Source organism: Fopius arisanus, unplaced genomic scaffold (genome assembly GCF_000806365.1).
Source record: "Fopius arisanus strain USDA-PBARC FA_bdor unplaced genomic scaffold, ASM80636v1 scaffold00063, whole genome shotgun sequence".
In the NCBI taxonomy this organism is placed as follows: domain Eukaryota; kingdom Metazoa; phylum Arthropoda; class Insecta; order Hymenoptera; family Braconidae; genus Fopius; species Fopius arisanus.
Window position 1 is genome coordinate 459871 of NW_011887802.1, and position 25374 is coordinate 485244.

At 37.0% G+C, this 25374-nt stretch overlaps 5 protein-coding genes and 1 long non-coding RNA gene across 10 annotated transcripts; 3 read left to right on the forward strand and 3 right to left on the reverse strand.

The window, feature by feature from the left end:
- Window positions 1–132: 132 nt before the first annotated feature.
- LOC105268963 (uncharacterized) lies at window positions 133–2252 on the reverse strand. The gene is made up of 3 exons (XR_892391.1): window positions 2049–2252; window positions 1845–1962; window positions 133–1797 (listed from the first exon to the last, which is right to left on the reverse strand). It is a non-coding gene; the product is annotated as an uncharacterized lncRNA (long non-coding RNA).
- Window positions 2253–3781: 1529 nt separating this feature from the next.
- Window positions 3782–5183, forward strand: eIF6 (eukaryotic translation initiation factor 6). The gene is made up of 3 exons (XM_011308898.1): window positions 3782–4525; window positions 4638–4819; window positions 4965–5183. Exons 1-3 carry the CDS (start codon window positions 3980–3982, stop codon window positions 4972–4974), a joined length of 738 nt encoding a protein of 245 aa, XP_011307200.1. The 5' UTR covers window positions 3782–3979; the 3' UTR covers window positions 4975–5183.
- A 95-nt stretch (window positions 5184–5278) lies between these two features.
- On the reverse strand, window positions 5279–8990 carry LOC105268966 (uncharacterized). 3 transcript variants are annotated; one of them, XM_011308901.1, is made up of 6 exons: window positions 8575–8868; window positions 8427–8501; window positions 6613–8347; window positions 6398–6540; window positions 6183–6318; window positions 5279–6077 (listed from the first exon to the last, which is right to left on the reverse strand). In XM_011308901.1, exons 3-6 carry the CDS (start codon window positions 8306–8308, stop codon window positions 5896–5898), a joined length of 2157 nt encoding a protein of 718 aa, XP_011307203.1. In that variant the 5' UTR covers window positions 8309–8347; window positions 8427–8501; window positions 8575–8868; the 3' UTR covers window positions 5279–5895. The 3 variants fall into 3 exon arrangements, with proteins under 3 accessions (XP_011307203.1, XP_011307201.1, XP_011307202.1); XM_011308899.1 differs by lacking the exons at window positions 8427–8501; window positions 8575–8868 and adding an exon at window positions 8888–8990; XM_011308900.1 differs by having other exon boundaries at window positions 8427–8868.
- A 127-nt stretch (window positions 8991–9117) lies between these two features.
- Window positions 9118–11486, forward strand: amx (almondex). Of its 2 annotated transcripts, none has more exons than XM_011308904.1 (6): window positions 9118–9588; window positions 9765–9820; window positions 9974–10117; window positions 10221–10342; window positions 10396–10539; window positions 10670–11486. In XM_011308904.1, exons 1-6 carry the CDS (start codon window positions 9498–9500, stop codon window positions 10803–10805), a joined length of 693 nt encoding a protein of 230 aa, XP_011307206.1. In that variant the 5' UTR covers window positions 9118–9497; the 3' UTR covers window positions 10806–11486. The 2 variants fall into 2 exon arrangements, with proteins under 2 accessions (XP_011307206.1, XP_011307207.1); XM_011308905.1 differs by having other exon boundaries at window positions 9532–9614.
- Hat1 (histone acetyltransferase 1) lies at window positions 11180–13530 on the reverse strand. The gene is made up of 4 exons (XM_011308903.1): window positions 13404–13530; window positions 12713–13125; window positions 12378–12534; window positions 11180–12285 (listed from the first exon to the last, which is right to left on the reverse strand). Exons 2-4 carry the CDS (start codon window positions 13122–13124, stop codon window positions 11625–11627), a joined length of 1230 nt encoding a protein of 409 aa, XP_011307205.1. The 5' UTR covers window position 13125; window positions 13404–13530; the 3' UTR covers window positions 11180–11624.
- Window positions 13531–13861: 331 nt separating this feature from the next.
- LOC105268969 (C-terminal Src kinase) lies at window positions 13862–25371 on the forward strand. 2 transcript variants are annotated; one of them, XM_011308906.1, is made up of 7 exons: window positions 13862–14106; window positions 16673–16719; window positions 20815–21905; window positions 22229–22424; window positions 22495–22581; window positions 22675–22767; window positions 22862–25371. In XM_011308906.1, the coding sequence occupies exons 3-7, from the start codon at window positions 20863–20865 to the stop codon at window positions 22955–22957; spliced, it is 1515 nt and encodes a 504-aa protein (XP_011307208.1). In that variant the 5' UTR covers window positions 13862–14106; window positions 16673–16719; window positions 20815–20862; the 3' UTR covers window positions 22958–25371. The 2 variants fall into 2 exon arrangements, with proteins under 2 accessions (XP_011307208.1, XP_011307209.1); XM_011308907.1 differs by lacking the exon at window positions 16673–16719.
- The last annotated feature ends 3 nt before the right edge of the window (window positions 25372–25374 follow it).

Consider the following 25374-nt stretch of genomic DNA (forward strand, 5'->3'; position numbering starts at 1 on the left):
AACGTGATTATCACTCGCATCTGCATCGAGGAAAATGGGCAATTTGACTAAAATAAGAATCTTCATCAAAATTTTATTCGTCACCCCAAGGAAAAAATAAAAAATAAAAAATAAAAAAAAAGATGTCCAAAAACCATTTAATCAGGTAAAAAAAAAATTCATTCATCTCAAATAACTACTTTATTTTAATTGAATAAACTATCTACTGATTTGGAATAACTCTTCAATTTGCTCAAGTTGCAGAAAGAGATTACAATAGATTTTTTAGTTCTTCTGATTGGATTGGCGTAAATGTGTGAGGTATATGCATTGAGGCATATAAATGGCAGACATTGAAACACCTACAATAGTCAAGATGCAAGAGTGAATTTTTTACGAGTGAAAAACGATGAGGCGTCAACGAGGCGTCGTGAAAGCGACATTCCAAACGCGTCTTGTCACGCCATCCACCCCGAAAATTCAGCATCGAATTGTTCTACCTCCATTTATTTTTCCAGCCTTTTTATTATTTCTTTTAATTTATTTTTCTCTCCATTTTTTCCTCTTACCTTTTATTTTTTGTCACCGAAAAATTTACTGGGTGGACAAAACAAAGAGAAATTTATGTCCGCCGTACGACACCTCCTACCCACTGGACATTCCAAGCACTCTTTGCGGACGTCGAACTGTATTTCTATTACTATGTTTCTTCTTCTTTTTTCAAATTCTTTTTTCAGATTCTTTATCCGTCCTCACATGGTCCGCAGCTTTTGGAATGGCATCCGGCTGACACATTGAAACCAGAGTACATAAATAAAAATTATAAATAAATTAAAATACGGTGAACACATTCTGGGGACATTTAATTGAAAAATTATTGATTTTGGTAATAAAATTTTATTCAAACCGCCAATCATATCGGTATTCAGTTAATAATTAACATGAGTCACCTAAACAAATGATTTATCCGACAGAAATAAAAAAAATTCTTCGAATAGAATTTTCCTGGCAAATTGACAAAAATTCATTTGTATCTCAATTGAACTATAAATTGTGTTTCTGGTGTCATTAAATAATTTTCATTGGAACAAGTTGTTAGTTGGTTGAAATAAGAGGGAAAATTTAAATAAAGACTTCTATTCGGTCATTTTAATTGGCATACGAGTTCCAAGTAAATTATAATTACCATATGTAGAAGTTAAATGAATATTGTTACACGGAAAAACTATAACATTATGTTGAATAAAGTTTCTGTTTCTTCACGAGAAAAAAAAATGCAGTAACTTGCGATAACAGAATCCCTGAATGCAGGGCTTCAATAACTAAAATAATATCACAATATTTTCCGAATGAATAAAATCAATTTTTTACTACTTTTACAACCAATTCTCTGTGTTTTTAAATATTGAGAAGTCACTGTAAATAATTAATCAGATATTTTGGATATACTATTCTATGGCGTAGATTCGCCTCAACTCGAAAGTTTATCGTGTTTTCATAGACATTTATGTCGAGACGTTATAAACAAAGGTCAGAAGTTGAGCAGCGTGATGTATACTCGTTATCAATGAAAATACGACTGCTGTCTCCATTACTATATCGCACATGATTTAGAACAGTGAGAGCTCTTTCCTCCGATTTTCCTCTCATCCGTCCCACGGCTTCGTACAGATTTGTGAGGGGAATTTCCGTGAATGAAACCACCCATATCTCATCTTTAACTTCTCCCCACGGTTGTCTCATCATTGATTGAACTCATTGAAATTTTCAATCTCCAAAATTCGGTCCAATCCTCCAGTGAAGACGACGAAAAACAAACTTCTCATCAAGATAGTACGAAAAAAAGAAAAAAAATGAAATGTTACCTCAATGTAACAATCCACACAACTCAAATCCGAGGCAAGTGTTGTGGCCCTTTTCATACGGATAGCAAATGAAGGCTGACGTCACATTGGTTTGCGAGTGAATGAATAAAAAAATAATCTAGTAAAAAGAGAGAGAGATTAAAATAAGAGTCTTGCGTGTTGGTTATAAAACAAATGCGAGAATGCAGCCTGGCGCCAACGTACACGAGGGGCTGTTGGGCGCCTCACGGACGATCGCGCATAACGAAACACGAATGCCGCATGAACGCCTACCGATCGTGCGTAACATCGAAAAACTGTACATTCGATACAAGAGGACGGCAATAAAAAGTCGTTAAATGAAAATACAAAATAAATAAAGGCTGAGGTAAAAATTGACAATCCAGTTGGCTCGATCCACCACCTCATTTCACTTGTACAAGACGAGTGTGTATACCGGAACCGTTGGCGGACACGCAGGAGCCGGACAGTCGGGCTATGTGAGAAAAACAAGGCCTATACGACCCCAACTAAGTACTCCACTGGACGGACAAGGGAACGAGAGCTAAATCGAGACAGCTACATCATTATGAGGCGTGCCCCCGAGTTTCTTTTCCCTCTATTCGTTTCCTTTTCACGTATTTTCTTCTTCTTCTTCTTCATCTTCTTCCTTTTCATTTTTTACTTACTTTTCTTTTTCTTTATTTTCTTCGTCATCTTCTGGCGCCTGATGGACCCGACTTCTTGATGGCCCACAACGTAACCCCTCTGACTGCCTCGTTTTTATCTACCCGGTGTATATCACATTATCTACCTTCTTCAGGGATACTCTTTAGCTTTTTACCTTTCTCACATTTTTATTGTCTTTTCACTGCCGAGGGTGAGTCATTGCCGTTTGCCGGACGTCAATCTGTGGAAAAGGCATTTTTCCGAGGTTATTCCTTTTTTATTCGTTTATTTTTAAGAGGGCGGGGGTGGGTGAGTGATTTATGGATTTATTGTGCTTATTTTGAGGAATTTGTGAAAATTTGGGTGTCTTGAAGGAAATATGCGTGGGTTCATAACGAGTGTCTCGTATTTATTGGCATATTTTTCCGTCGAATCAATTCCTCAATTTCAGAGATTTTTATTTTTTACTTCAAGAAAATAAATAGGATTATCACCATCATAAAATGCCTCTTCGCTACCTAATTGGATTAACTCGGCATTTCAAGCAGTAAAATAGGAATATTGAGAGAGAAGTTTCAAGTGCTTATGATACTTCATTAGAGGGACACATTTAATTATCCTTCAACTCTTCTATGGGCGTTTAATTTCCTACAATTTTTTTTCCTGGAGTATCTCAATTTCAGAGATGAATCATTTCCGGGGCTTTGAAGGGCGCCGAAAATTTTTTTCATTTTTGAATCGAATCGAATTCTGAATCGAAAAAAAATTCGCTCAAATCGACTTCACTATAAGTGAAATCGATGCGTCTCGCCGAGATATAAACGAATATGACCTTATGCGCAGAAGTCGATAATATAGGGACGCGCAACATAGACCATGATTTTTCAAATGGATTTAACTCATTAACAATCAATGTACAAACGACGAAAACAAGAAATTCGTAATGTACAAACGATTTCCTTCGGAAAACACCCCTAATTTGGTTTTATTGATCAATTTTTAATTTGTTGTCGGCTAAGATCATGCCGAAATTTAATTAATTTTTTTTAATTAATCAGTTGATGTACAAACAAGAATTTTATAGGTACAATCATGTGCTAACGATGTACAATCGAGTACATAAGGTCGTTTTTCTAATTAGTGACCCATGTCGGCTAAGTACCTGGAGGTCGAGTCCACAGATGGACAAACACTCCCATTGGGTGTGGCGCCCTCCCTCTCTTGGGCTGCAGTACTACGATGCCGCTGGGGTCACTCCAACCCCCAGAACTGAGCGTCTCTACTTTAGTCAACCCTCTTTAGTGTCGCTGACAATCCCCTTATAATCCGTGGGTAAAACCTCGTGCTACCGCGTTGAGATATTTGATAGTTGAGGTTAATTCAAGGCACCGAAACTTTTCCAATAAATTACTCATCCCCATTCAACAAGGCCCATAAAAATTCTCGCCAACTCTCCTGCTGATGTGAATAATTCCACTGAATTAAAAATGGCAGTAAGAGTCCAGTTCGAAAACAGCAACGAAGTCGGAGTATTCTCAAAGCTGACCAATTCGTACTGTCTTGTGGCAATCGGTGGTTCAGAAAACTTCTACAGTGTTTTCGAGGCTGAATTAGCCGAGACAGTGCCAGTAATCCACGCTTCTATCGCAGGATGCAGGATTATTGGTCGGCTTACTGTTGGAAACAAGAACGGTCTTTTAGTACCAAACACAACAACCGACATTGAACTTCAACATATTCGTAACTCATTGCCGGACTCTGTCAAGGTCCAGAGAGTGGAGGAGAGGCTGTCTGCACTTGGAAATGTCATCGCGTGCAATGATTATGTTGCTCTGGTCCATCCTGATCTCGACAGAGAAACCGAGGAGATTCTCGCAGACACATTGAAGGTTGAAGTTTTCAGGCAGACAGTGGCCAGTAATGTTCTCGTAGGCTCATACTCTGTTTTGTCGAATCAAGGAGGTCTGGTGCACCCAAAAACCTCGATACAGGATCAGGATGAATTGTCATCCCTCTTACAAGTTCCATTAGCTGTAAATATTCTTACGTTTCGTGTGGATTAATTGAAACATTTTTTTTACTGAGCATTAGTGTCGATTTCTTAGTAAATTATTGCATATTTTTATGAAATTATTGTTGTTACAGGCTGGAACGGTCAATAGGGGAAGTGACGTGATAGCAGCAGGAATGGTAGTGAACGATTGGGCGAGTTTTTGTGGTATGGATACAACTGGTACTGAAATTTCGGTTATTGAGAGTGTATTCAAGCTTAATGAGGCAACACCTGGTGCAATTACCTCGAACATGAGGGCATCACTCATAGAGAGGTGAGGAGAGTGTTTTTTTTTTATGAAAATGGCAATAATTTCACGAAAACTCGATTAAAGAGTGATTCGACTTATCTTTTATCTTTTCAATTCACTAATGATTTTTTTTTTACTTTTGGACTAATTATTGCTTCTCTCGTTTCAGTATGTCCTAGAATTACTGCTATCACCAATCGAGTGTAAATCTGGACAAAGTAAGAACGCGATGTTTGCCTGTACATAATTACATCAAAACTTCCGCAAAAAGGAAGTAATATCCAGTATAAATTTTCATCTTGGGAAGCCAGGATTAATTCATATGAAGTGCATCTGTCTTTTTAATCAATCGAGTTATAAAATAGAGGAATAAATAATGACAAATTGAGTATGGAATTTTATTCAATTGAAATTCAGGATTGTCTCTTTATTCCTTAAAAACGAAAAAACACTGAGTCATCGCATTATCTCATTCGATGGAAAAAAAAATTATGCATTATTTATTCTATCTTCAGGCTTAACTGCAGGTCAATTTATTACAATTAATAAGATATATACAGTAATATCAAAGTAATACTCATTGGCTGCAGATTAATAACAAAACTAAAACACAAAATTGCAAGATATTTAACCTGAACACATTTCATGTTACTTCTGTGCTGACAGGAAATTGATATCTACGTTCTTCGTCCATTCAGCATTTCGTTGAAGAGTCTGAGGTGATAAATAGTACGCTATGAAAATTTCAGTTATAAAATGTATGTCTCTGCAAAGTAATCAGGTGGATCAGGCCCTAGATCGCTGGTAACTTCTAAATTCTAATTCATTCATGTCAGATTTCCGTACAGTTGTAGAATGGTGGAATAGGACACGACTTAAATAGGAATTTAACTTCAGAAATATTTCTCAAAATTGGAATTTCTGTTCCACCACTCGACTCCACAATTTCAAAGTTATTAACAATAATTATCCCAATTCGAGGTGAATAAGCATCACTGACTGGCAACAATGTGTGCGTCATTAACGATCATTTTCCAGTCATTAGCTTCTCTCACTTGTCACTTCATTACGATTGAAATAATCTCTGCAATTAGTTTGGACTAGAGTAGAGGAAGCTGCTCGGCATTGAGTAGTTCCTCGGCCGCAGGAGCTTCAGAGCGCATTACTAGAGTTATTCCTGCGCTGTAAGATGCTGGGATACGAATGTGCGTTGGATCAGCGGTACGAAATCTTGGTGGACGTTTCTGGTCCATCGATTCGCGTATCATATTCACCACCTGACCTGCTCATCCGATAAAAATTCCAATCGTGCATTTATTGATCCCAATAATCTGAGATCTGCAATATTTATTCAGTTTAATTCAATTGAAGAAACAATGATAATTACCAAGGACATTGAGCCTCCGCCAGCGATGGTCCATTTGAGCAAGTTTTGCCAAGTCAGTTGTGGGGTTCCAGTGTGCTAAAACGTCTGCTCGACGAATCAACAGGACACTGGGGCTCATCAACTGATGCCACACAATCTAAACGAGAATAGCAATTTCATTTAAATAAAAATACTTAAAAAAATGATAATCTCCTCCATCATTTCGAGTTAAGTACCTGCTCAGGGAGACATTCTAGAGGATTGGTGAAATAAATGCCAGCCTGACTAACCCCAAAGATCATTTGATGATGCCAAGCATCTGGAATCTTTGTTCCAGTTCCATAATTTTGGAGATTCAGTGTAGCTATCGGTGCTGCGCCTGACGTCAATCAAATATTTTAATTTTCAATGCTTCAATCAATTTGAGTATGATAATTCAAAAAAAAATTACCCCTAGAAATCCAGTAATGTAACCAATGTGAGAGTGATATTGCTCTCTCGGGATAGAAAGCAAAGAATTTGGAGACCACAGCTCCATTAGTAGCGAGAGATAATCCCCTTATGAGGTCTCTGTGAGTGGCACCCGCCTGTGATCTGCTGACTAAATATCTTGGCAAAGGGCTGCCAGGTTCACGCTGTCTAGTTGCAATGCTCTTGACTAAAACCTCAAGGGAGAATGGCACATCGAGGGCGAGTAAAACATTGACAGCTGAAGTTGCACCACATGCAGATGTTGCAATCTGGGTGACTTGTTTGACAGTTGCCTCCTGTTCACTCCAGAGCATGACTTTTTCCACTGGCAGAAGCCCATCGAGTCGCTCATTATACAATTCACTCTCGAGATTTGAATCTCCACTCTGATTAAACGCTGTCTGCTTATTGAGCATTAATTTCTTCGCCATCATTCGATGATAGAGCGTCGAGGAAAGATTCACCTTTCGAGAATTCAAGGCTGAGTTTTCCGGCAAAGAAACAGCTGCAGCATCAGCCCACAATTCAGAGTCAGCGTCTCTGCTTTCACCTGGCGATATTAAATCTCCACTGGTGTTGTGGTACCCATAGGATTCCCTGATGGGCAGTCCAGGATTTCGTTGAACACCTGGTGTACTCAGCCTTCGTACTCCAGAAACTGAGATTGAAGGCTGGGGTCCAGGAGTTCCACTCCCCGAAGGCATATCCATCTCATTCTCGACTTCGCAACTAACATTTGGCTCCTGTCTGGGAGTCTCAGTTCCACCAGTGTTTTTGGAGATTACTTTGCCCCCACTCAAGTCATTCAAAAAGATGTGATCCTCAGCGTGATCCATAGCGATATTCTGGATGTCCTCGTTGATGGAAGCAAGATCACTGTCACCAGTGTCTTGTTCGCAGGATGGTCCAGGATCAAAATCCATCTCAAGGAAGTCCATCTCAGGGCTGGAGGGTCCACTGAGGGGTAGACCAGCGACTTCCTGGGCATCAGGTGCCCTTCCCAAACCTGGAGGTGCCCTGTAATCACGCTCATCGCCTTGGTCATTCCCCTTGTACGTGTATATACAGTAATCCTCATCAGACATGTCCCCTTCGTTTCCAGAGCTCGAGTCTCGTCTTTCTCTGTGTGTTCGTTGTAACCCAGGCTGTAATCCACTGGGTCCAGGTATCTCTCTGCTCCCATTGATATTGGGCCTGAGGAACCCACAGGTGCCTTGACTCGTCGAGCCAATGCAGCCCCCGATATTATTCAGAACACCATCAGACACGTAATCCTCTGGGCTCGAGCTAGAGCTGCAGGAAACCTTTGGGGGGCACTTGTTTATGCCACACACGTAGTCCACGTTGTTCCTCATGTCCACGTCGTCGTGGGGATGACCTCCGGAAGATGTGGAAGTAGAACTTGGCAAAGAGTGGGTCGTGGAGAAATTGGCGTTCGTCAGGGGTTTGAATCGAGAGGATGTCTCAGCTGGAGAACCATTGGAAATTCCTGGGGACTTTGAAGAACATCTTGGGGAGTCCTCACCCAGGTTGTTGTTGAGTTTGTGTTGATCACCGCCGTTTTGAATCTTTGGGGGCTTACGAGGACCCTCTGGTGAACGATTGTCGTTTGGGGCTTCGTCCATGTCCAGGTCAATTTCATTACGAGGTTTTGTGGGTTTTTCTTTTGAGTTCATCGTGGTGATCGAGGAATTTCCAGTAGTTTTGGGGCAAGCCTATCGAAGACAAGCGATATTCGTAATAAATTTGTCGATGAGGAGGAGTCGAGTAATTAAATAAAATACAATTTTGTACCGCTGCTGAAACAGTTGGATTCACAATCACGATAAATTTAAATAAAATTATCCCGATGAAAAAAAATTTCTGTCACTGGAAAAATGCAATAGAGGTCAAGGTGGTCCGAGCGTATCAATTTACGCAAAATGTCGTACTACTGTTCTACCTTCACTAAAAATAATAATAAATGTTGAGACAATAATTAAACTGTCCCTGATGACACACAATGCCAGATCGTCCATGAATATTTAACTTGTTGCGGAAGGTCACATTCTCCCCCATCCCCGAGGGCCTAAAAATCCCCAGATCCTCTCCCGCGAATCGAAAAGATCCCCCTGAGGGCTCAAGATTTTTGTCCCAAAAAAATCCAAAGAAATCCTTCAACGATTATTTCACAAAGTGCCTGGAGCAAGTGCGTCGCTGTAAAAGCGTGCTCAACCTCAAAAAAAAAAGAAAATAGGGAGAATGAAAAAAAGTACCTGAAGTGAGTTGAATGACACGAGGACTCACTGATGTGCATATTACCTCTGCTTCATGGATATTCGATAATGAGGGGACTGCAATTTGTTTTTCTCGATTGTTTACGTGAGATAAAATGGGAAACGTGTACTGTCACTGGTGCTAATGAGGGGAATGAATTCGGTATACTAACGTTTCCGAGAATATCAGTCCCGGAAGTCAGCTGATTCGACGGAAATGATTTTCTTCAGTCAGAAATTGTGGTGCAGTGCTTCATCCATTCCAAAACAGTATTTCATCGACTGATTGCGCTAAAAATCATTTATTTCCCGTGACCATTGGTTTCTGCAATTCCCGGAGAATTCTGTTCCATTTGTTTTTTATCTTTACTCGAGTTTTTTTCGTATTCTCGAATGAAAATTAATTGAGAGTTGAGAGTGATGGAGTACTCGAGTTGTCGAATATTCATGGAAGCAATGGTATTTTGTATGTAAATGGAAAATAATCAGCTGTCACTGGGAAGAATTAGGAATTCCTGGGGGATGGGAATGTAGATATTTGTAAGCATTCGTGAGCCTGGAGGTTGGCAAGAATATTTTTTACTGTTGAGTTGTGGGATTCACTGTCGTAATGAACATCGTGAAGATTAATGTGAAGAATGTGATCTTTATTATCCTGTCACTCATATCAAGTGCTGTCAATGATGCTCACATCGGTTATGGTGAGAGCGATGATGACAATTTGGACGTAAGTGCCAAAGAATTTAATTCAAGTAGAAATGAAATTTCAATGTTTTGCACATTATTTGCGTGAATTAAATTTTTTTGGCACTCTTAGTCTGTCATTGAGATATCCATGTGGCAATTATGCTGATTGATTAATTATTCTTTCTTCTAGACGAATTGATGAATTATGCCCATAATAATTTCACCTACAATAACAGTAACAGAAAGGTAATTGTTGTCTAAAATGTTCGATTGTTTCAATACTTTCAATTCTTATCAATTTGGTTTCACACAAAATCCTCGGAATCGTTTAAATATAAAAGTTATTATTTATTGTTGATAAAAAAATTATTGAAAGCTGGTTGTTTTATTTACCGGCAGGACGAATTGTATGGAATGTGCCCTGTTGGAGAAATGTGCACAGACTTGAGTGGTGACTGCTTAAAATGCGATATGACGACAAATTGCGTTTATGGAACGACTTATACTGCCAATTGCACTGCTCCAGAGCCTATCGACTGTGTGGTATGTAAACAATTTAAGTGGGCATAATTTTTCTTCAAAATTTCCTCTTGCAATTTAATTCTAAGAGTAAAAAGATGAGAATATTTGACCTCATTTATTTCAGGGAGAGAGAACATTTTCGAAACAGTATATCTGCCGATACTGTTATCAGACTGGCCACTGGGAACATCACTGTCAACAGAAGAGTAGTTGTAGCTCTGTGGCATCACCTCCACAATATTATAAGTAAGCCTTTTTTGTTGCTCGTAATTCTGAATATTAATTTTCTACTGTTTCAGGACAAACTGTACAGTTAATAGCGATATAATATGTCTGGGAAAGAGAAAATTCATGAAGAATTTAAAGTGCAATTGGACGGGGGGGTATCGATGGTCCACCGCTCTCATTTTGAGTATTACACTTGGGGGCTTTGGAGCTGATAGGTAAATTTTTTATTCAATCGAATTTTGGGAAGTTTTCAAAGTGAATACCAATTTCCATTGATTATTTGATATTATATCTAATTAATGGAATAACTGAGGATAATTCGTTATTATTCTGTTTGAATTTCAGATTTTATTTGGGTCACTGGCAAGAGGGGATTGGAAAACTCTTCAGCTTCGGTGGCCTAGGGGTGTGGACATTAATCGACGTAATGCTGATCTCCATGCGATATTTAGGACCTGCAGATGGGTCCCTCTACATTTAACGTGCATTTTACCATCAATCATATTACTCACCATTTTAATATTTATTATTTTTCTCGAGTTTACCTGAGACGTGAATTTACTCATTTGCTCTTTTTACGCAGACGATTTAGTGTTCTCATTTTTCGTGTATCAAAATTTATGACGAGTTTCAGATTCTTTACTTTATTGATTAAAAAGCAAATTATCTATTTTTTATTCTCAAACTTCGTTTGGGTGGTGATTAATGATATACAATATTACAAATTCAAAAAAGGCCAAAGTAAACGTGCGACCTATAGTTTCTTTTAAACTATGTAATGTTTTTTAAATTATATAATATCGATAATTCGTCTCTTATCACCAAATTTATGAATAATGAGTGAAGAACGGGAGATACATGCAAAAACAGTGATCTTTATTAATTGCTGTACAATAACGATTATTCGCAGTACACGCAGCATTCAAACTCAACTCCAAACATAAAGAAAAAGTAAGAAAATGTAATAAAATAAAAAAAAGGAATACCGCTCGTTACAATTTTTCCAGAAAATCGTAACGAGCATGAAGAAAAAATATCGATCTTAAATGATCCACCAAAAGAGTTGTCAAACGTAATAATGAATCCCTAACATCTCTCAATCATATCCAATTTCCTCAATCAAGAGTAATTTATCTCTAGAATCTTCGATTAAAAAGATAAAGCCTCAAAAAATGGAAGGAAAGGAAGTGAAAAGATTTTTGAAGTCAATTGATCGAATTTTATCGTTTCACGATTCAAATTTAGTACGAATATATCAAGAACTTATATTTAAAAAAAAATGAAAGCTAGTTCCTCCGTTTCATTGCTCTGATTCCTCCTCGATTCGTCGAATGACTCTCTTGTAGTCCTCCTCAAGAGCTCGATACTCTTTCTCAAGTGTCTGAATTCGTTGCTCAGCCGGTGGAATAGCGACATTCCCCTTTTTATCCAAATTCCTGAGTGCAGACTCGAGTTTTCTGAGATCATGGAGTTCCCTTTTGTATGGAATATTGAGACGTCTCTTGACAGCAAGCCTATACTCCCTATACTCCTGCTCATTTGTCAAATCCGTCATCTTCAGCCTGAGAATCTCGTAAATTCGTCTCGCCTGTCTTTTGTTGATCTTGAATTTCTCTCTGGCTTCATTCGCCATCTCCTTGTTGAAGTTGTGCATCAAGAGGTCTCGGCTGAAACTTGGAAGTGTCATGCAGTTCATGGCATCCACGTAGTCACGCACTCGTTGGAAAGAGACTGCTGGATCCTCCACTGTGATGTCTTTAACTTCGTTTCTTCCGATGTACTGACGATAAATAGCCTTCAGCAAGTGAGCACAGAGGCCCATTTTCTGGAATGGGGGCAGAATCAACACTTGTGCTATTCGAGGTCTAGTGTGATGGGGATATGCGTAGTATTGGTACACTGTGGCAAATCCTATTGTCCCGTATCGAGGGTTTCCAGATGCTGATGCATATTTTTCGTACCTGGAACAATATTAGATGTTATTTAATGACGGCATTGAATGATTTCTCGTTTCTGTTATTTTGACATTACGAGGATTTAAAATTTATCTTACATGTTGAAATAATGCCATTGGTCGTCATCAACATCAATGAAACTGGCAGCATCAATGTACCAGAGAATGAATGTTTGGAGACGATCGTGATATTCCCTGAAGTCTTTACAACTCATATCAGCTTTATAAACTTCGAAATGACGAACTTGTTCATTATCTGTGGAAAATCATGAATTGAATCATTAATACGATTATTTAATTAAGGACGTTATAAATTAATTCGTATCAAATTTTTATGATTTATCCTGTCTCTGCAGATGAAGGAATCAATTCAAAGTGGATTAAAACTTTTTTCAATGACAAAAATTTAACAACCTTGTAGTAACTGTTCTCACCGTTAACTGAAAAGGAGTGTAGCAATTCGCCAGCGGGTCTGAAATTATCATCCTTGACCAGTGTTTTGACGAAAGAATCTAAATTATCGTGAACATTTGGTGGCAATTTGTCAGTCATCTTGCCAAGGACATCATCAGGCTCAACCCCTTCGTATACACCTTTCTGTAGTTTTTCAGAATACGTCATACCGAGGTATGTCTCGAGCCATCCAGCTGAGTAATACAGCTTGACCTTCAAATCCTTGTATCCAAATATTGTCTCACTGTCTCCGAAGACCTGATGGGACATCTCGGGGGAGAAGGATGTCTCTTCATTCTCCAAGTCTTCTTCGCTTCGAGCTAATTTGAACTCGAGTGCATCGTTGCTGTCGATCACATATGCCTTGAGACGTGCTTCTACTGCTTCATCCATTCTAAAAAAAATAATCCAAAAAAAATGTTTGAAAAATTCGTGATTATAACCGTTTCATTCAATCGTTATTTCCCCCAGTTGAATGTCCATAGTCATCGATCAAATATATAATAATTGAATTAACCATTGTAAGAATCCACCGGCGTCTAAATTGTTCAACGGTCGACCCTAGTCTAACCTCAACCCCAAAATTATAAGAACCTCGGTAGGAAAAATTCTCAACATTTTCCAAGCCTTAAAAATATTCTTGTATGTTCTCTTTACAAAATGACAGTTTACCTGAATTATCTTCGAGGGTGTTTTAGACGGAAAAAAGAAGGATGAAGTGGATAAAATTCAGGAATACACAAAATCCTCCTGTGGCAGAGGCTTCGCGCCAAATGTCTCTCGTAAAAACTTCAAGAAACTGATTCGTCGCCATCACAGATTGGCGCTGCCACATTGAATCCATTTGGCGGATTCTTTAAAAGCTGTATGATTTTTTTTGTAGAACGAAATTGAGTATTCTTAGTTGTCAGTGAAATTGAGATTTCATGGTTATTGCAGGGAATCCATTTTCAAGTTTTTATTCTGGTCTCTGCTGTTTTCTGCTGCCATTCTCGATTAAATCCGTTGCGTGAATGACCTCTGAAAAATTTTTCTGCGCATATTGCCTCGATTGGTGAACACTAGATGGTATGAGCAGACACTGGCATTTTCTCCGTAAACACCTGAAATTCCGAACAGCGCGTCCTTAGTGGTAGTGGCGGTAATGAAAGGCTTCCCGGCCTTGTGTAGCAAAATGGTCGACAGATTCCCCCAGTGAGTGTGTGACGTTCTCTTCCCCGACGTGTTGTGTTGGTGTCTCATTCGCTTTTTAACGAAAAGTCTATTATATGTAACTGTTTGTGTTTATTTTCCTGTTGAGTGTTTTGTGTTTATCCCATTGCATTTCTATTATTTTGGAATACACGGATTTTACCAGTTTGTTATCCACGTATGGGTGAGTGAAGAATTTTTATATTTTGCTGGGTTGAGTAATGTACGCTGTGAAAATCCAACGTTATACTAAGTATTCAATATCCTCACGTAATTTTATACTTATCTATTTATTCTTGACAAGTGAGCAATATTGTCAATGGAAAAGTCGACAAGTTGGAAAAAATTTGTAATGGCAGATGATCCCCAAATCTCAGTGTATCTTACGTGGTGGGGTATTTATGTTCCACTGCCTTAACCATAACATTTTTATGTCATTCCTGCATTTTTTGTAATTCTTTTTTTTTCGACCCGAATGGTAGGCGTTAATTTTATGACACGACAACGCGACGTATTCGTCAGTTGAATGCAAAATAACCGCCAGATTAAAGACCAAGTTAATCTCCTTCTTTTATCAGCTGCCTTGAACCTACGGAGTTAGTTTTCATAAAAAAATTTCTTCACTCAATTTGTTTCATTAAACTCACTAGATCAAATAATAATGATTACCAGAAGGATTAATATCTCCCCAATTGATCAAATTAAATGTGAAAAAAAATATGAGTTTCTTCTTGTAACAATTTTACTCTCATTTTTACCGTGTAACATGGCATTAACCTTTCCAGCGATCTTGATTGCAAGAGAAATCTGTTTTTGAATTTAAATGGGTTTTGAGGGGATTGTGATTATCATCATTCTAAGGAGCAGAATGCATTTTCTCTCTAAATTACTGGTGTACGTATAAGGTAACATTGCACTGGGAGAGAAAAAAAAATGGATATTTTCCCTGGGAGTAGCAAATGCAATGTTTTTATTGAAAAGTGTTTGACACTCAATGCCATCACCCACGGAGACGCGCATAATGAGATCATGGATCAATTAATCAGTGGTAATCACTCGAGGGATCGTGGTGTTGAACAGGAGTTGACTTGTACTGGAATTTTCGTAGAGTAAAAATAGATGGATAAATGGAAATGAGAGTAGAGGGAATGGTATGAATGTGAAAAGGCGCTCGTCTACATGTGAAGGATCCCTTCTTGTCTCGTACGCATGCCAAAGCCCTGGTCATAAGTTACGTCGTCGGATCAACGGCATTCCACTGGAGAAAAGATACCTCGAGGATCGACTTCTCCACTCTAACCACTTCTTCTTCGCCCTCCACTTCGTTTATCGTTTTTCTCATGTTTGTTGTTGATCATTTATTCCTTTTTCGCTGTCCTCAAGGTTCAAACGTATTTGCCCGATTTCTTTTTTTGATTTTCTCTACATTTTCAAGGGTAAGTGGAACGGAAAATTCAAAAAACCGGTAATTTTGGCTGAAAGGGAACACAACATGAGCACAGAAGGGGTTTCAAATATGAGATGGTGTCGGTAATGCAATAACTGTGGGTTCAACGAGGTGTACCAGTATTACGGGTTTAAGGTATCAATATCGTGGTTAGAAAACAAAATAAACAGTCAAGAACTAGATAATTTTTTCAAATGCATTGTTGGGTTCTTTATGAAATTATATATCAAGTTTCAGGGGGTCTTAATTGACTATTGAAAAAAAATCTTCGATAGCACATCGATGACTTTTACTTTTTAGCTTATTCAAGATATCAACCATTTCAGATTTTTCGTGATGATAAAATCATTCAATCATTCTTTGTGCCTGAATATTTTTTTGCTGGATTTATTTTTATGGACTTGTATTCGGGAGAATTATACCATACTGGTATTGACACGCTGAGGAACATTGTTGTTTGAGACACGACATATAATTTCGACTAGAACATCCGGGCTTGAACATATTCTCACAGCAAAGCTTCAACCTCATTTCGGTAATTAATTCCTGTCTCGAGGGACTCAAGCGTCATCGTCATTCTGAGTGATGTCGAGGGAGTTTTTAAGTTTTTAGGTCAATTCGAATGCGAATTATTTTTCATTCCACTGGCATGAAAGAGACGCTAATAAAACAGAGATAAAAAGTTTGAAAAGTATTCTCACAATAATATGTCGTTGGCGATTTCCTCTCATTACGATCCTTCCAATTATTGTGTTTCAATCCCTTATAAAGGCATGACAGTTTAATTGTAAGAAAGAAATCCTACATCTCCATTATATGATTTAAAATTTATGCTTCCCGTGGATTCTCGTTGATTGACAAATAATCGATTGGCGGAGAAAAATTCTCACGACATTTAAGTGAAAAATTTCAAAACGAGTAAAAAAAGAGGTCATAAATTCACTCCAACTCAGTCAAAGTGAAAATTGATGACAATAAAACATCACACAGTGGAATTACTGATTAATGAATGATTAATAGTTTAGAATTGGTATGGAATCAATAATTTTCTTGGAATATTCGTGAAAGTTTTTATTACGTGCGTGTCTCTTGACCATTAATCAAATACCATTCGCAATCAGTCATAAATTCCAGGAGACAGAATTTTTCAATTGATACGATAATATGTAAATAATTGAAATGCTTGCTCATGACGGCTGCAGAATTCAATGGAGATACTAACCGCTGATACGTATTCCATTAAAATTAAGATTTCGAGATATTTGCTCGCACTAATGTTTTGTCTATTCTCTCCTCATTTCAGAAAAACGAAAATTAAAAAGGAGGATGGACTGTGACTCGTGAAACTAGGTAAAGTTATCGTTGAAATAAAGATACATTGAATTTTTTTCCGGAGAATTGAATTGCATAATACTTTAACAAATACTTCAACGGAGAAGACATCCAATGGGGACTAGGAGAATATTCATTTTCCATAATTTATGATATGTAAGAGCTATGAGTGAAAAGTTGTCTCAGAGACTCACTCGGGCGAACGTAATATCAATATTTCTCTCGGCTTTCTCTGGAAAAGCTGTAGCTCTAGCTGTGCCTCAAGTTTTGCAGAGAAACTCCTTTAGCCAGCAAAACTTGACAGTTCCATCATACAACAAAATTGGCGAAGGAATATTATGAAAACTGTGAATACCTTCGCGAATTACTTCTGAAAATTATTTCCCTCGGTGTAATTTCAGAGAATAATTGAAGAATTACTAAAACAGTGTCTGGAAAGTTTCAGGACAGTATTTCTATGAATATTAATTTTATTCTTTCGGTCGAAACGTTATCTGACTTCGTTTTACCACATCTCAATTTTTTATTTATTCATACGTATCGACTCTAACGGGTTATCTATACAAATATATAATGGCTAATTGTTTCAAACTGTTACAATCTTATTTTGCATAATTTTTAGAGGCTTCATATTTTTTGCCATTAAGAACTGTGAGCTGTGAGCTGTGGTCAATATTCAAACGCGGGGAATACCTACACTTTGCGATTATTACTCTCCGACACTGACATACAGCCTTTTGTCCGTAATTCCAGGTTTTCACTAGCATATCTATTACTACATAACCCCTTCTCAACATATCGGTTATGAACACCTCGTAGTGGTAGTTTATGCTGCTGGTTGGAAATATTTGTTAGGCTTCACTGATCGTTGAACCTACTAGCGATAGGTTACCTATCAAAATACCACAACTTAAAATATTATCGCTTCAAAACATTACAGCAGGAAAATATCATAGCTGCCCTAAATTTGTAAAGAAAGAATTCCAATCTCATAAAACGGTAATAATTTCCTGAACTGCAAATTGTCACAGATAAACCGCTGACAATGTCCTTTCAATAGGAAAAAGTAAAAGTGAATTCCACTAAAGTGTTCTTATTTACCAGTAATTTTTCATAAAAAAAATTTTCTCGATGTCGATGGTCCGTAACTGCTGCGTCCATCATTGGCTTAAATTGTTGAGCACTCATCCATTTTTGCATGCATCTCTGATCGTGTTGCTTTCACTCCTATTATTCAAACTCGCTCGAAAAAAGAGACGTGGTAAAAAGTGAATTATTTATTTGTAAAAGGCTCGAGCCCAAAGTGCAGGGTAAGGAGAAGCATTGCTTTTCACCACGTCGTCACGTGGAGAACGCTAAGGGTCACGGTACAGTAACACGTCCTGTTAAGACTAACGCAACTTATGAATGTAGTGTGAATTTTTCGCTACACATTCCTACATATTTTTCTAGAAAGATTATTAATGCTTATGTTATTGCTCTTGATATTATATTATAATTAATTGGGAGGAATGAGAGGTCTCGGTTAAATGTCGGTGGGCGGGGGAATCTTGAGTTTGCGTTTTTTTTTTCGGCAATTTTGCCAGTGAATTCGGACTAAATGGTCTTCATTTATCGACTAAATTATAATTGGCTGTATTACAGGACTTATGAGATAATCGACACTGAAATTAGGGCTTGTTGGAACGTGAAGGATGCCGAGAGTGAGTCAATGATCTTTCAAACTACTGTCGACTTCAGTAAGAGATACTGAAGGATTTGAGATGATCTTCTTGAATTTTCCATCACAAAACGCGACGCATTTGCACGGCAAAGATTTTAATTATCTCAACTCGCAATTACATATAACGAGCAAGGAATCGTGAAGAGGCATTTGTCGTAAATTTCAGAAACTCACGTAAATTCGACGCCAATAGGGTCCCAACGCATGAAGTCGTTCGCTCCTAGCTCACCTATAAATTTCATCCAATAATTCATGAAAGTCGTTATATTTTTGCCCTTACATTTTTCAAAATTTTATGATTTTCGTGGACGAATTATTCCTCTCATTTTCATTCGATAAATTACCGTAGTAATTGTGAAATCATACGATTGGATGATCTGAAATATAAATCTACACTTGTAATTTCAAGGATTTATCAAATCGTGTGCAGTCGAAATGAATTTCTACATACAGAGGAATTTTTCACTGAAGTAAAATATTTCAATAAAAAAATGTCCACTAGAAAATTTTTAATCTGGAATTGTTCTTGATTTTAGAAAACTTAGTGAGCGAATAATTTACTTTCATGTGGAAACACGAGCTGGATTGCGATAAATAAGCTAAAAAATCGCGTGTCTTTTCCATTATGAAACTAAATAATGAGACATGCAATGTCCATGAAGTCTCAAATCTGCATTGCTCAGGAGAATTTTTAAACTTATTCAACTCCAACTTTTTCTTTAGAAAAATATAAAAGCGTCAATCATTGAGTAATTTTAAATAAAACCTAAATTACGTTGTAAATAGTCGTAAATTACAATTACGTTGATCTAATGGTAATTTACGACGATTATAAATTCAATTAACAATTGTGCAGTCGTAACTTACGCTTCGACATAAATCGTAAAATACATGTTCAAAAGTATAAAATACTGTTTTTTGAACGTAATTCGTAATTACATTTTTATGTGCACGCACATATGGTTTTGAATTCATTAAAAATTCCTTATGAGTGCTGAAGCCGTTCTTCAGGAAATTACCATGACCGTAAGAAATCTGGTTTAAGGAAATAATTCTTTTCTTACAGAGTCTTCCTTCGCGGATAGCAACTGTTCTGGATACTCAAGTTTTTTATAGTTTAAAAAGTCTCTAGCGGGATCAATAGTGAAGTGGTAAAACGCGCCGAGTCGGTATCTCAAATTTAATATTAGACATTGAAACTTGAACGTTGACCTTTCATTTTCATTACGAGTTTTAAAATGAAGAATTGCCGCAGAAGAAACTAATGAAAAAAAAAACTTATCATTAATATAAAATAAAATCACGAGAAGTATATGCCAGGTCCACCTAATATTCATATATCACTCATACAATTGTTCTTTTTCGTGATATAACGCACTACTCCGCACTCGAAGGATAAGCTGTCGCGTGAATAATTCAATATTTTCCCGTGCAACAGATTCACACTCAACTAGAATAATTGCCTCCTTCAGACGTCTGCATTAACTCACACGCGTTACTAAGGAAATGGTGATGCCTCAAAGCCAAGGATTCGTACTGAATTCCAAAGTAGAGAATAAGTTTGTTGGGGATGTCGTTATTACTGTACATTCGCACTGACTGGTGATATTAACCAGCAGATATGAACGCTTCGATGCACCTGTTGAGTACCGGCTGCAAGAAGATGCACAATTAAGTGAATAAACAGGAGTAAACCATGCAAGAGAGTCATCAAATCACACTCAATTAAATTTCAAAATGTTATCATTCTCATAATCAGAACGTAAATGACAATTCACGTACTTTACGTTAATTCCGACGAACCATCGAATCACACTGATGTTTCTTTTCAATTCAATACCCGGGAAACAATGAAAACTCGAAATAACCACTTTGTTTACTACTTTGGTGAACGATCACTCATTATGCGTCATATATTGGTTTATGTATGGGAGCTGTTTATTCACTGTCTATTGAATTTACATATTCTCTGCACACTCCTGTACTCAAGTACCGCCTCAATTGTATGAGCGCAAATGAATAGAATATCCAACACCTACACTAATATGGAGCTTTTTAATGGAGAACAGGGTGAAGGGACTTTTTTTTGACCAAATATTGGTTTACTCGGAGGATCACGTCCCTGATGTCATATTTCAACTTTTTTGGTTCCACAGATTTTCAGCGAGAATCGCAATTCTAGTTTATGTGACATTAAAGTTCAACAAACATGATAGATTCATTGCGTGGTGAAGCTTCAAGGCTGCTTATCCGTGGGATCAGTTTAAACTTTAGAGATGATATTTTTTTTTTTTCAATTTTATAGCTCGGTTGAGAGGATTAGAGTTTATTTATTTACATGGGTATTGATGTGGAAAGAAGGACTTAGATGAATGGTTTTTGTTCAACAGGTTATTTGAGTGGGCCTGAAGAATCGGTGAATACCGGTAGTTGCCGTAATGCCAACTTATCACAATGCGAGTGGTGGTTACCCAAATGTATCAGCGCCAACTCGGCAGGGAAAGGTTGATGGAAACCAAAATCATCATACAATATCATCGAACGTAACGGCCCATTCTATAATTCAGAACGCAATTCAGTCGCTGCAGTCGATTCAATCAATGCACTCGATACCTACAAATAACTTGACTGGATCAAACAATATGTTGCCACATCCAGTTTTACCGATCATGACAACTCATTCGTCTGTCACATCGCAGAATGTACAAACCCACATGAGTCCTGTTACTTCACCAGTTATTTTAACACCAAATGCCGTACCCAATTCGAGTAACTTGACAGTATTGTCGGCTAATACGAGACATGAAGTTAAACTTAATGCTATGCCATGGTTTCATGGAAAAATATCAAGAGAAACAGCAGAAAGACTTCTACGACCTCGAGAGGACGGTCTCTTTCTAGTCAGAGAATCGACAAATTTTCCAGGTGATTACACGCTGTGCGTGTGTTTTCAGGGAAGAGTCCAGCACTACCGAGTTAAATACAAAAACAATCAATTAACAATCGATGATGAAGAATTCTTTGAGAATCTTGCTTTACTCGTGGAACACTACGAGCAAGATGCAGACGGTTTGTGCACACAGTTGACTAAATCCCTGCCAAAACAGGGCAAACAGGATTTTTGCGTCGATCCGAAAGCCTTTATCGAGGCTGGATGGGTCATACAGACCCATGAGCTCGAGTTACGTGAATGCATAGGCAAGGGAGAGTTTGGTGATGTTTTACTCGGGGTTTATCGGGGCGAACGTGTAGCTGTTAAAATGTTAAAGGATAATAGTGAAGCAGCACAAAGGTTTCTCGCTGAAGCAAGTTTAATGACATCACTCATACATGACAATCTCGTTAAGTTACTTGGTCTCGTATTTAATAATCAACATATGTACCTGGTTACTGAATACATGAGCAAAGGATCGCTTGTTGATTATTTGAGATCAAGGGGAAGATTGCACGTTACCAAAAAGGATCAGATTAATTTTACATAGTAAGTTCATAGCATAATTTAGTATGTAGAGGGTGGAGGTATGAAAGTCTTTGGGTTAATTCATTTTGAAACCCGTCATGGAGCTGAATTATTCGACTCTAATGAAACGGCTTTCAAAATTCAATTAATTAAGCTATTTACTGGTGATGCAACCGAAGACGACTTTTACTCTTCTTCAACGCTCATTCAATTGCTGATTTCCAAAAAATTTCCTCATTTTAAGTCTGCCTTGGTACTGCATTGGTGGTAGATGTATGAGATGATGATTCAAAGGATTGTAACAAAATATGACACTGTATTACACATTGTTTTGATAATTGCAGTGATACATGTGCTGGAATGGCCTATTTAGAGTCCCGCCATGTGGTCCATCGAGATCTAGCTGCTAGAAACGTCCTTGTAGCTGAAGACAATTCAGCAAAAGTGTCAGACTTTGGTTTAGCGCGAGATGAAAATTTTTCGCTCGATGGAGGTAAACTTCCGATCAAGTGGACTGCACCAGAGGCTTTAAAACAAAATGTAATAATTACTATCCCCCATTCGTTAAGACTAACTAATGACTACCTGAATCTGATTCTCATAATTGCAGAAATTTTCCAATAAATCCGACATGTGGAGCTTTGGAATTCTCCTCTGGGAAATTTATTCTTTCGGCCGAGTACCTTACCCCAGAATAGTACGTATCATCATTTCGGTATCGTTGAAATAAACATTATTATAGAACAGACCATGGGGAAATAATAATAATAATAATAAATTTAATCTCTAGCCATTGGCAGATGTCGTTAAGTGCGTAGAGAAAGGATATAAAATGGAACCACCGGATGGATGTCCCTCGGAAGTTTATGATATAATGAAGCAGGTGGGAATTTTCTTGAGATATTTCTCTTGAACGACGTAACAGAGACAAATTCAATTTAATAATAATATATCCTTTGGTTTTATGCTCGAAACAGGCTTGGGATTTACAACCAGAGAAGAGACCATCGTTTCACGATATTAAAGTTAAACTCGCTTTTCTGAAGGCTGAGTACACCAAATATGCAAATTAAACAAAGCTACTTATACCATGTGGATTTTTTTTATTATGCAGAAAGCAACATACGAGCGCTTCGTTCTCTGAAATACGTTGAATTAAGAGGAGAATATATTACGAAATTCAGAAGCTCTCGAGGCTTTACTGAGATGACCTGACCAATAGATAGAATATTTAAATTTTTATTGACAATTGCATAAAGAATAGAATGAAAACTATAATTATACAATGATAATATAGTAGAAATGTGAGGTACACTTGACTTCTTTCATTTTAATATCATCCTGGCTTCATTTTTAAGCTATTCTAAATCTTCCAAAGAGTATTCAATTAATTTCTATCGAAGATCCTTTAGATATGACTCTCTCTATTGGTTAGATTATCGTGTTCGTTACAAGTAACTGAGGGAAAATTGACTGTGAAATTTCGTTGATTTTATTTGTATTTATTATCAATTTAGTCTGGTAATTGGAGGATCGTCCGTCACATTAACTCCTCTTTTCATTCATTCGTAATATTTAACAACCACGTTACCTATGTCGATTGTGCCTTTGTTCACGTAGATATTTTTTTATCAGAATGAGTATTCGAAAGTGGCACTTCACCAAATTTGATGAAAACCCCACAAGACTGGTCACTCAATCGTTCGAAATTTTTCATTAACATGAGGCAACAATTTTTGAAGATAATAGAAATAAGAATGACAACACGGTATTAAATTAACAAATTTTTATGATGCAAAATTTGGAATATTCAAAACACTATATCAGTACACAAGACTGTTTCAAAATTATGAGTTTATGTAGATTCTACTGTCTATTGCATGGATATGTTTTCATAGTAACTTGTTTTCACAAAGTGGTGATTCCTGGAGCACAAACTACAATCCTTCGAATCTATGCACATGAAACAATCGTAATTACTCTCACTTAAAGAATAAACAGATTGATAAGTAGCTTAGGTTCATGCTCAAAAGTCGTACGTGTTAATTCCATAATTTCATCCATTAGTCCACGTAGATCTGCTATTTCAGCTGAAATCAGTATGAAGTATAAACGAAGAGAGAAATTAATACTGTATATTAATACTTTTTTTTTTATCAAAGATATACAGTAGTTAGATTATTAAGCGGTATTAAAATTCAATATATGGAGTGACTAAGGTACACAACTCCCATCGATTACGAGATATTTGTCATGATTATCAACAATGTAAATTGAAATGTAAATAATTTTGTACATAGCTATAATTTTAAATTCGGAATGAGTGAAATTCCAGTAGACCGAGGAGAAAGAAACGTTAACAAGTGATTAGAGATTTAAAACAAATGTTCATATACTCGTTTAAAGTTCTAAACCTACATATAATGCATTTTATGCAATAATAAATGATTGAAAGAAGGTGAAAAATAGTTGTGAGATCACTTTGGGTATTTGCCAGCTCAAAGACACTATAAGAAATATTTAATACTACATTGAGTTTTCGATTGCAGGGTGAACTATCCTCGAAAACATTTATTTCTTTAGTAGATCAGAGTCGAAATATTAAGGTCATTGTGCAGCTATGATTCAAGATGCTTAACTATGCCAACGATATCATTTGTTCAACTTTCATTCTGCTGAACTTTGAGCAAATTAAATAAATTTTAAAAAAAGTAACTGTGACTCTGTGTTGCCATTGCAGTTTGGAATTAGAGTTAGACGTAGATAAACGTGTAAATTTATACTTTAATATCGATTATCCAATGAAAATGATAATATTCATCAAGAAAAATTCTATAAAATCGTCGAGCATTTTCCTTTCCCTGCATAATTGAAAATATATTTAATAAAGTCAGTGATATCATTTATTGACAAAATTTTATTTGAGAACTTGAAATTCAATAGCGTAACACAGAGTCTGAAATTTTTTATATATTGATAGAAGATATTTATTTTGGTACTCAAAGCGCGACGAGTAACATGTTCCCAACTGCGTTGTTTTAAAACGTAGTGATGAAAGATAAAATTTCCGTTTCCATCTTCACTTGTAATCTTGAATTCATTAGATCTTAAGAAATTTAATATATATTAAAATCGAATACGCAAATATATAATTGAATTGAAGCAATAACAAGTTTTCATTTACTGCACCGTTTCATTTACCTAGGTTAAAAGAATAATTGGTTTAATTAGTGATTTTCTGTGCTTCTATCTACTTCTATCCTCGTGTGGTTCATTGGTAATTCTTTTACGATGGAAAACGCTCATAAACGATGAAGTTAAATTTTTCACAATCTTCATAATCGTTGACATCGGAAACTGAATTCATTCTAATAGAGAATAAAAATGAAACTACTTTAATATTCAGCGTTGAGTGATCTATAAAGAGGTGCAATATAAAAGACTTTGTAATTGCCAACTGGTGCAAATAAATTGATGTTTTATTGCGGCT

What these genes read in the sequence shown, in the direction of transcription:
- Hat1 (XM_011308903.1), bottom strand. Translation starts at nt 13,124, where the DNA reads ATGGATGAAGCAGTAGAAGCACGTCTCAAGGCATATGTGATCGACAGC. An exon ending in ACACTCCTTTTCAGTTAACG is followed by an intron (nt 12,535 to 12,712) that starts GTGAGAACAGTT and finishes GATTTTCCACAG; the next exon opens with ATAATGAACAAGTTCGTCAT. An exon ending in CAATGGCATTATTTCAACAT is followed by an intron (nt 12,286 to 12,377) that starts GTAAGATAAATT and finishes ATATTGTTCCAG; the next exon opens with GTACGAAAAATATGCATCAG.
- LOC105268969 (XM_011308906.1), top strand. Translation starts at nt 20,863, where the DNA reads ATGCCAACTTATCACAATGCGAGTGGTGGTTACCCAAATGTATCAGCG. An exon ending in GATCAGATTAATTTTACATA is followed by an intron (nt 21,906 to 22,228) that starts GTAAGTTCATAG and finishes TGATAATTGCAG; the next exon opens with TGATACATGTGCTGGAATGG. An exon ending in TTTATGATATAATGAAGCAG is followed by an intron (nt 22,768 to 22,861) that starts GTGGGAATTTTC and finishes TGCTCGAAACAG; the next exon opens with GCTTGGGATTTACAACCAGA.
- eIF6 (XM_011308898.1), top strand. Translation starts at nt 3,980, where the DNA reads ATGGCAGTAAGAGTCCAGTTCGAAAACAGCAACGAAGTCGGAGTATTC. An exon ending in TCTTACAAGTTCCATTAGCT is followed by an intron (nt 4,526 to 4,637) that starts GTAAATATTCTT and finishes TTGTTGTTACAG; the next exon opens with GCTGGAACGGTCAATAGGGG.
- amx (XM_011308904.1), top strand. Translation starts at nt 9,498, where the DNA reads ATGAACATCGTGAAGATTAATGTGAAGAATGTGATCTTTATTATCCTG. An exon ending in TGATGCTCACATCGGTTATG is followed by an intron (nt 9,589 to 9,764) that starts GTGAGAGCGATG and finishes TCTTTCTTCTAG; the next exon opens with ACGAATTGATGAATTATGCC. An exon ending in CAGAGCCTATCGACTGTGTG is followed by an intron (nt 10,118 to 10,220) that starts GTATGTAAACAA and finishes CATTTATTTCAG; the next exon opens with GGAGAGAGAACATTTTCGAA.
- LOC105268966 (XM_011308899.1), bottom strand. Translation starts at nt 8,308, where the DNA reads ATGAACTCAAAAGAAAAACCCACAAAACCTCGTAATGAAATTGACCTG. An exon ending in ACATTACTGGATTTCTAGGG is followed by an intron (nt 6,541 to 6,612) that starts GTAATTTTTTTT and finishes GATTGACGTCAG; the next exon opens with GCGCAGCACCGATAGCTACA. An exon ending in TAGAATGTCTCCCTGAGCAG is followed by an intron (nt 6,319 to 6,397) that starts GTACTTAACTCG and finishes ATTCTCGTTTAG; the next exon opens with ATTGTGTGGCATCAGTTGAT.